We start from the raw sequence: 10,332 nt of genomic DNA on the forward strand, positions 1-10,332 counted from the left end.
AGGGTTTCAGCTGTTTGATTCCACCTGCATCGGCGGTGCTCGATTCGCTGCTCTTTCTTTTTACTTTCTTCCAAATTTTCCTTTTGGTCAAGCCCGGTTCACTGACAATGCCGTCATCCGAGTTGTTATCTCGTGATGAAGGCACTCGTTCAGCTTTCTCTTGTTCTTCGAGCACTGAGCTTTCTTCTTCCAAGTCCTTTTTCTTTTTCTTCTTTCTTTCGGCCGCCGCGGTGGCTCAGCGGTTATGGTGCTCGGCTGCTGACCCAAAAGACGCGGGTTCGATCCCGGCTGCGGCGGCTAGAATTTCTTTGGAGGAGAAATTCTAGAGGCCCGTGTACTGTGCGATGTCAGTGCACGTTAAAGAACCCCAGGTGGCCGAAATTTCCGGAGCCCTCCACTACGGCGTCTCTCATAGCCTTAGTCGCTTTGGGACGTTAAACCCTATAAACCAAACCAAACCTTTTTCTTCTTTCTGCCTACTCTTCGAGTGCAATGCTCAGAGCTCGGCTCAGGAGTCATTGGAGAATTATTCTCTTCACTGCTCAGTTCTCCTTCCTTAATTCTTACCGTCAGTTGGTCACTTAGTGTGCAGCCGTAAAAAGGCTTTCCTTCTGCTGCACCCACTCCTTCCTTATAGGCGAAAATTTCCTCGCACTTTTCATAGGCACACATTTCCCCGCCCTTCTCATAGGCAAGGGTTTCCTCGCTGCTCGAGGGTTCTCTAGGAACGGTTTCCGCGTTTTCTCTGAGTGACCTCTCTTCAGCTATTACTCCGTTGGAGCCTTCGTTTTCTACGACATTTGACCGCTCTTCCTCACGGTCCCTACTGCCACCCTCAGGAGTGCAGCTCAGTGATTTGTCGCTACAGCTCGAACTTCTTCCGTCGTCTTCAGGCGACTTCTTTAAGGTGCACCCTGAATAAAGCGTCAGAATGGCCTTGTCCTCAGTGCTTACTACCTCAGCAGTTGCTACACTTTCAGTTTCCTGAGGAAGCGACACTCCGGTCGGTTCTTCACTCTCTGTGGTTACAGCTGCAGGAACAGGCAGTTCCACAACCACACTCTCACCAGTGGAGCTAGTTACAACCTCTTCCGTGGTTGTCAACAAATTAGACTCGTTAGTCTTCCACCCGGCCTCTCCGGGGTTAAGCTCCACTGGATCTCTGACGTTCCTCAAACGCCGCATTTCTGCAAGCTTCCTCTGAAGGATTGCCATTTCTATATCAAAAGCTCTTTCGGCCGCTTCTTCGCGCCTTTTCCGTTCTCTCTCTTCTTCACGTTTCCTTTGCCTCTCTTTCTCAGCGGCTTCTCTAGCGCGCTGTCTTTCCCTCTCTCTCTCTTCTCGAGCCCTCTCTCTTTCCTGGTCCACCCATTCTCGCAATTCGGCTCCGGTCATCCCCATCTGGAGACCGACCTCTATTAGCTCCTTTAGCTCCTTGAAGCTCATCTTTGGAGACCGAACTCTACATTCAAGGCAACTAATGCCTCTCCACGGTGAACCTCACTAACCGCTTCAGCGCGGCACCTCACGATATCGCTCTGCTGATAACACTCGTTTACGACATCTTCGTAAAATCCTTCAGACTCTTTCTCCGTTCTCTGTGCTTACAAACACCAAACGTCCTGTCGCGGACGCCAGAATATATTGTCACCCACACTTCGCGCACGTTTACGCGTGAAGCTCCCAGACACCATTAGAGCGTGTGGGGGTAGCGGTCTCGGAATCAAAGGGGATGCCCTCGAATCAGCGTGGCAAACTCAGCGGAGACCAGCAACCAAGTGACAAGAGGTTTTTGGGCGTTCGGTGCCCAGCTTTCGCTGGTCGCAAGCCAGAGAATGGGTCAGAGCCAAAGGTTCACAAACAAAACAAAGTTTATACAGCAAAGAGACGATACAGAGGATTTCACAATCACTGGTACAAACACATACAAAGTGATTAACAAAAGAATGCAACGCTTGCAAAGTTAAACTCGAGAGAGAATGCAATACCAAGGCAATATTGCACCTAAAGTGCTCTAACACAAGAGAGAGAGGTAAAAAAAACAAAACACAATTTGTTCACCGGGCACTGCGGCAGTCCGACGACCAGAGCTCCACGACGATGCCGTCCCGCAGACTGGCGAACGTTGCCTCGTTGGTCCGATGCTAGCCGAGTGGTGTTTTCCCCGGGAGTCGAACGGGCGCGCTTCTCCGAAGCTTAAACGGCGGTCCGGACTAATTGACAGCGGTCGACGCCTTCTTTTATAAGCTCGCTCTCCCGTCTGTTTGTTGTACGCGCCAAAGTAGGCGCGCACATACACGCAGTATCTCCCGTGTAGTTTCCCTTCCTTTCTCTCGCCGGCCGCGCGTCCTCATTGGTTAAAGTCAGGAGTCGTTTCGCGACGGTTCCAGTGTGTTCTAGCGTGGCGCCGTCGCCGACGTCCGAGTGCAGAGGAGGGGGACATGTCTTAGCGCACGCAAGGTTTCCCCGTTTTCCCCCGGTTAACGGTAGAAACGACTCGGATGTTCTAGAGAAATCTTCCGCATGGATGATTCATTCTCTCGGCGCACGCCGCGTCGGTGAGCGGTGGTGGAGGGGAGAAAGTCCACACGCACACAGACTAGGCGCCCAGCGGGGGTTTCCTCCTCTCCCGTTCGTCTCGTGCCGGCGAGACGCGTCCGCGCGGCGCTGTTTTTCTTTGTTTGCTTCAAAAATGCGCCGAATTTTGTGACAGCTGTAGACTGCTAACGGCCGCATGTTCTTCTTTTATGACGCAATGGTTATTTCAATCTTCGTCCTCTGAGCCGGCATTGTCTTGCTTAGCGTGCCCTCCTTTTTTCATCTATTCTCAAACAGATCTATGGTCACCAGACACGAGCGGACCCACACGGGCGAGCGTCCCTTCGAGTGCGACGATTGCAGCAAGCGCTTCTCGCAACGTTCCGATCTCAAAGAACACCAGCGTGTCCACACGGGTGAGAAGCCGTACAAATGCCCCGAATGTGGACGGTGCTTCACCCAAAGTTCCAGCCTGAATCGTCACCGCTTTGATGTCCATCGCTTTGATGTCCTCACTGCCACCAGACGTTTTCGCACGTAGACGACTGCGAGAAGCACTACTTGACGCACCGCGAGCATATACCCCAAGCCAGCTCTCATGCCGCTGCGCAAGAGGTTCAGGACGCGAGGTCAATCCCAGACGCATGACAGTGGGGAGAGCATCCGCTGGCATCCTCTTCTCAGGGCACAGTCTGGCATTTTTAACTTCAAGGATCTGAGACGCCATACACGAGCGCTTTCACCACGGTTAATCTTGAACGACAAGCAAAGATGACGCAGGTCTATGGCCACTAACAAAAAAGGCAGATAGGGAGCGCGTTTTGAGTGGCCGTCATGACCGAGATAAAAAAAATCGGAGATCACTGCGGCGACCTGCATTGGAAGAATGCGAAAGCATTGACGCCTCCTCGGCACTCGTCGCCTCTGTTTGTCATTCCCTTTATATTTGTTAATTTATTTAACTATTGAATTTGCGTAATCACCTTATGCTTTAATTAAAGATCGATTCGTTTACTCTGATATACCTTCTTTGTCCTCAACCAACCATTTTGGTTTTTCAAATTTGGTGCCCTGGTTTCTTTGCTTTTCCGCTAACTGACTATATCCCTGTCAAGCCTATTCAACCGTCCAATGGTTTTTGCTGATAATTAACCAATTAATTTATGTCAATGAAACTTTTTGTTCGATTAATTATCACTCATAAAATATATCTTAGTGTATTTCCAACTTTATTTTTACTTTTTTGCCTATGTTCCCGCTATTTTGCTGTCCACGGCCATTTTCCCGTCCACTCACTACATCGACGTCCGTGTGATTTCGACGTTTTTTCAAAACTTTGGCTCTAAATAATTAACTATTCGTCCTATCGGCAAATTTTTTGCGCTCTATCCTCGCATCATCCCCTTTCGATTGCAACTATACCTTTGTCGCTTCCTCTTCACAGAACGTCATAACTGCTGCAGTCACGTTCTATGGACACGACCTCGCCGACATAGCCTGGAAATGCTTTCGCAATTAATTAAGACCTGCAGCGCAGTGAAGGCTTGCTATTTCCTTCTGTGGTACGGGAGTAGCTCTGGACGAGTATGGACATCATTTCTAAGCCCAGCGCGTTGGAAAGCACTATGCGCGCTGTAGGTAAGCAGCAGCTGTAGGCGTGAGGAGGCATGGAGAGACCTCGGAAACCAAAGGAAACCGCTGCAGAAGCCCTATCTGGCGGATCGTGCCTGTTGTCGAGATACGTGCAGTGTTACCGAGATACGGTCATTTCCGTTGGGCACGGCTTTCTGGCCGTGTTATCAGCATACATAAATATTACGAGTGGCTAGAATGGTGCAACTTTTGCACGCTTATTGTGCAATGCTTTCTGAGCGAGTAATCAGTGGCCGGCCTATGAGGCGAAAAATATTCGCGCTGTGTGTCGTCTTGCAAACGCAGCTAAAGAGGGCTGCGGGATGTATTCACTGCACAGGCCAGCATTTTCGTAGGTGACACAGCTCTGAAAAAGAAACTGCACCCCATACTCGTAGCCTTCACTTTCTAACTCCACATACCTCGAACCAGGAACCGTCACATAGCGCTACCAAGCAGTTCTGCGATTGTTTTCTTGATCCTTCCACTTTAGCTAGAACCTGTACGCAGTTGCTCACACACGACTGTGTACAAACATATGCTTCTTAGTTCAGTTTTTTTTAACGTCAGGAATGCATGTTTCATGAACAGGGTAGAGAGACAAACATAGTCGCTACAATACTTTATACATTTTTTTCGGTTACCTACTTGAGTAGGTGTGGCTTTGGAGAAACATTGCTCGGCACGGAAGCTAGGAAAGTGTTGTTATACTCATACATACATATAAAAATTTATATTTTTGTATAAACAAAGAAACGAGCTAATACAAGAACTGTGTTAGTGACACTTCTGTTTTTCTATATCAAGCTTAGCAAAACTTTTTGTCGCGCCTACTGTGATAAGAATGATGCATGGTGTATCTCGGTGCCTTGTACGCGTGCGCATGCGCTGGGAGGGCTATATATTTCGTATGCTGTGGCTTGATTAAACAGTTGCAGTAAGCGCCCATGTTGTCGTCTTTCTTGTGTTGTGTCCCCGTTGCGCTAAAAATCCTTTATTATGAATAAACAAGTCTTCAGACAGCCATGCCTGCATGCGCATCGTTTCTTCCTTCACATAGTAAAGGATTTGAATCAGCCTGCTGGCGACTAAGCACTCTGTTCGCAACTAACTGCACTCTGTTCGGCAACTGAGGCTTTAAGCTCTTGGAGCTCATAGGTACTCTCTTTCAGGTGCAATGTTGCATTCCAGTCTTGCGCGGAAACGTGTTTGCTGTAGTTGCTTTCCTGCCTAAAAAAAAATAATTCTCCGGGCGACAAGGTCAAAGTGTAACTCAAAACTTTATTAACAGCATTTCGTGTCTACTGACAGCTTTGAGTTGGAGTGGGCAAGCAAAAAGCCTAAGAAGGGCTTCACAAAGCCTGCACCCAGTGAAGCTGACAGAGCGATGGAGAGCTGACAAGTTGTATAGTGTGTTGCAAAACAAACAAAAGGTTGAAGTAATGGCAGAAAAATACATACATACATACATGCAATCATACATATACATACATACATGCATGCATACATACATGCATACATACATATATACATGCATACATACATACATGCATAAGTACGTACGAACATACGTGTGCGTACGTATACACGCGCACGAACACACACACACATACGTACGTACGCACTTACATACACATGCATACATTCACAAGTACATACAGTCTTAGTCAAAAGTAACCAGGCTGCACGTTTTTTTTTTCTCAGTCGTATATTAAAGCTATTATGCCAGCGCTCAAGCTCGAAATGTCTGTATGGAAAGAAGAACCCCTGTTCGCACCTTCAGAGAACTTTTTGATCTTTAGGGAAGCTGTGAGGGCTCTGTTATACGAATAAAAAGCAAACCATGGAGCCTGGTTACTTTTGACAAATACTGTACATGCATACGTACATACAAAAACTAACTGCTAAATAACAAACCCCATATTGTCACGTAGTGGTGGTGACTGCAGTCCCGGAAACAGGAAAACAGCGAGAATGTCTTCGAAATGGAAATATTTATTTGGGCTGACTTGCACCCGCAAAGAGCCGAATCATTCGGCGGCGGCGTAGCTACAAGCGTGCTCGGCGGTCGTCGAACAGAATGGCCGCCGCTCTCCGCCGTGCTCTTTTATGCGAAGCATACTAGCCGCACAACCGAGCTCTTCTTTGCTGCGCCCCGCGCGGCCGCGTAGCTACCACTTGACCTACATCGGCGCACCACGTGATATGACGTCACAACAGCTGTGAAAGCTGGGGCTCAACTCGTGCGCTCGCTTGCGGACGCGCAGCCTCCACCGGCGGCCTAAATCCCGCTCCTACCGCTCGGAGATACTGACGTCACGCAATTGTATAAAAGGCGATGCTTCGCATTCTAGGCTTAACCATAAGCTAAGCCAGGCCATTTTTTAAAGCTGATAGCGAACTTCCGAGATAAAGCTTGGAAAGTTACTAGAACACTCTGGAAGAACCAACGTTACTAGATTACTTTTTCAGTTTGAAAACTCCGACGCCACGGATGTCACCCTTGCCTGTGCCGCCGAGCGGGGCGCTCTCGTCGCTGTTTGACCGGCTTCTCGGCAGAGTAGCACGCTGACCACGTCAGCGAACTCTACAGCGAAGCGTTTTTTTTGTTGGTGTTAAACTGCGCTGCAAGTTGATCGCTGCTCGTCTGTGTTCTAGCCACATTTATATAAGTGCGTTTCGTGCGACGTAGCTCGTGCGGCGTTGGCTCCGGGTGCAACTCAACACAGAAGCGCAACAGCGTCGGTGCACCCGAGCATAGCCTCCTTTATACTCTCTGTGCCTGTCAACGCGCCGCGCAAACTACAGAGCGGTGCCGTCGGGTAAAGCTGCGCGGCGCTGCCGCTCCCGCCTCTGAGGGCGCCACTGACGTAGGTGTCGAGGCGCACTGGTGCAAATACCGGCGCGAGGATGGGAGCGCTGTTATTCCCTCGCGGGATAACTGCTACTAAGCATGAATCGTACATATTCGTTATATTTACTTGTGAGGCCGACGTCCTCTAAGGATAACAAGTGATCACGTTAGTTGTTAGCCAGTAACACCAACGCTATGACATGTTATGTGATGCAGTTTCAAGATATGCGGGCATGGCTCGAAAAACTGCATGACTGCTCCGCTAGCGTCAATGGTAATAGAACAGTTACAATGATAGTCTACGCTGCGCTAAAACAAAATTTAAGAAGAAAGGCACCACCATTTACTTACGCATTTCGCAACAACAGTTGTGCTACAAGAGTAACTACGTTTACAGTTCATGACTTTTCGTGAGAGTGGCTTCTGCCGAAACAGTGGCTTATACAAATAAGTCTTGTCTGTTATCGAAGAGGCGTAGTTCACCAGCAGTGGTCTGATGAATCTAGTTGCCACAAGTAGAGAAAAATGTTCACGGTGACTGCTGTCACTGACCGGGCACGTCAGCAACCTTGATTTACAGATGGCTGTACAGCTGCATCGGTCAGGTTTTTCAATGGATTTTGAAGTCGTGGGTTCTCTTTTAAGCTGTCTCCACAAAAAGCCCCAGCCTAAGACATAGAGTAATTCGTCAGATGGGTAAAGCAGCCCACCACGGTCCTGTTCTCGGGTGAACTGCTCGAATGGGTATAGTAGGTGGTTTGGTTGTGAGTAAACAGCACTGCTCACATTCCATATGTCACTTATCACATGAGCGATGTAGCCGCCTACACAGAACGTGGCCGACAGCTGCGATGTAGGTAGAGAAGCAGGGACATGCTGCACGTCTAAGCGTCCCAAGACTTCCAAAGCAGCCTCTGGAAGCTCATCGCTCCTCCCAAGTGCACATAGCCCTGCAGTCCTAAGTCCAGTGCTGTGGTGACTCTCATCATATAGTACGTTGCTGTGTTCAGATATCGCGGCAATTCCCGTCTTCAAGACTTTTTCTAGTCCTGAGAGTACCGGCCGCACGTCAAGTTTGCCGTTGCATCCCAGTGACCGCCTCAGGGTTCCAAACAGCGCTTCAATTGGGTCCCTGCTGAATTTCCGCGTTAGTACAAAACATAACTTCTCCTCAGCTACCAGATAGCGAACGCAGCAAGCAGTCGAGTAAGTTGTGAGCATAAGAGCCTCGTACGTCTCGGCTGGGAAAAAGGCACGAGGATAAGTTGCATCTTTCTTTAGTTGGTCGATATATAGCGGAAATGTAACTTCCAGCCATTCCAGCCTGGAATCATTTTTTGTCGTCAAAGTGTCTGACGTCAGGGAAATTTTGCTCGATATGTTGGCACTTGTTGCTGGTGTCGTGCAGTAGTTGTTGGTTCCGCATAGGCAAATGATGTATGGCAGCTCTGTCCTGCGTGCTCTTTCAAAAACTCCAGAGCAGATGATAACGTCTGGAGAAAAAACATGGACAGCTCGTTAGACGTTCATTTTTTCAATATTGTTCGGAAAAACATGTTTTCTGGTTAGACTCCTCACAGGTTTTACAATCCTATCTTTCTTACATCTCGTAGAGTTTCTTCAAGTGAGATGACGAAACCTCTCCCTTCTTTCCAAGGTCGCGTGCAAGGAACTGAGAATGGATGTTTTTCAAGACGTGGCAATAATCAAAGCTTAAAAAAAGCGCTGCAAAACTGTTCAAGACGTGGCAAAAATCAAAGCTTAAAAAAGCACTCTAATACTGCAAACACTGCAAAACAGCCCACATAACAACGACAGATCAACAGCGCGTGGGTATCCGGGCTGCTCTCAACACAGCGCACCCGGCACTCGCCTCGCGAGGGTGCCCCAACGTCGCTATCGCCATCTCTCGGCAGCCAGCGGCGTAACTTCTCAAGGGAGGAGGAGCGGCGACGACGGCCGCGGAGCGCGGAGTTGACAGGCACAGAAAGTATAAAGGAGGCTATGACCCGAGCTATGCGTCCGTGAGTCGGTGCGGCCGAGCTGTCGACCTGTCTGCTCCGAAACCAAGGCAAGATAAGCGTTCTACGTTGTGCGACCGCAATTCACACTGACCATCACCAAGGCTGCAAACATTTTCTGCAAAGTTTTGGAAGAGCTAGACAAGTGCAGCCTTGCTCGCTTGGGTTGCGCTGAGCGCATGTCGGCATTCACTTGTTAGATACTGAACTTTGTTACTGCAACCAGAATGCACTTTTTCTCTAGAGATGTTAAACACCGTTTGGAGAGCAAGAAGAAGGTGGCTGTTGCAAACAAAACAGCACGTCTCTTGTAACTGTTTTTTGAAAAACAGTAGAAACAGTTTTCTTGTAACTGTGTTTTTTTCTTATGTGAACTGAATAAACTACTTTCAATCTGTCCTCTGCTATTACCGTCATTATTCGCGTTTTATCACGTTAATAACGTCGAAGTTTCACGGTGGTATTGCTGCATCTCCCTTTAAAAAACACGTGTGTATCATTGACTGTCTTGCTTAAAACCGATCGTACATGGCCATAGGTTTCGATATTTTCGGCAACATGCGACTCATCTATCGTTTCGTGGCCCGCCGTAAGCAAAGAGTCATTTAGTTTGTAGGGAAGTGAATGAAACAAAAAACTATACCCGACCAAGATCCAGATGTCTCATCAAAAGAGTTAATGATTCAGCAGAATGATTCAGAGAGGGTAATGGGAGCGTTGTCAAGCTGCTCTTGAGCGGCTTTTACTCCCATACACCTCAAACATGTATGTAAACATGCTTGTTTGAAATATGCTCATACTCATACTCACATCCCGATCGCACCTTTGCCGCCCAGGACCGTTCGCGAAGCCTTAATGCCACTGTAGTTGCACATTCAGAATAATATTTGTGCCCTATCTTGGAGATATTTTCGCTAAACAGGAATTACCGGAGTAAAGTGGCGTGAAACACGGCGCGCTCGTCTGATAGCGAGGGTTCGTGTGACGAGAGACCGGCCGGACCGGGCCAACAGCGTCGATAACGCCACATCGCGAGAGGGACACGAATGGGGCCACGTTTGGCCGCCGAGCTGCAGCGGAGTTTCCAAACTGACCAGGTAATCTAGTAACGTTGGGAACAACGTACAGTCGGCTCCGCCTGGATGCGATCGATCGAGATAAATCGATGCGCGTCTTGACTCACAAACAAAGAGATAAAGCGGCGTGCCGGCAGCTTTGAAGAATCAACAAACAAACACTTCAAACATTAGCGGCATTATTCCCCTTTCAAAAGACTATCGACCCGAT

The 10,332-nt window shown here is 48.5% G+C and overlaps 1 protein-coding gene across 1 annotated transcript in view; it reads left to right on the forward strand.

The window, feature by feature from the left end:
- The first annotated feature begins 2,839 nt into the window (after positions 1 to 2,839).
- LOC149328583 (uncharacterized) overlaps positions 2,840 to 10,332 on the forward strand; it is a 71,881-nt gene continuing 64,388 nt past the window's right edge. Inside the window, exon 1 of the mRNA XM_089559030.1 lies at positions 2,840 to 3,011. Within this exon, the coding sequence (XP_089415156.1) occupies positions 2,840 to 3,011 (172 nt within the window). The remainder of the gene's footprint in view (positions 3,012 to 10,332) is intronic.

The sequence above is a fragment of the Amblyomma mixtum genome, chromosome 9 (assembly GCF_055824585.1).
Source record: "Amblyomma mixtum isolate Tamu chromosome 9, ASM5582458v1, whole genome shotgun sequence".
Taxonomy (NCBI): Eukaryota; Metazoa; Arthropoda; class Arachnida; order Ixodida; family Ixodidae; genus Amblyomma; species Amblyomma mixtum.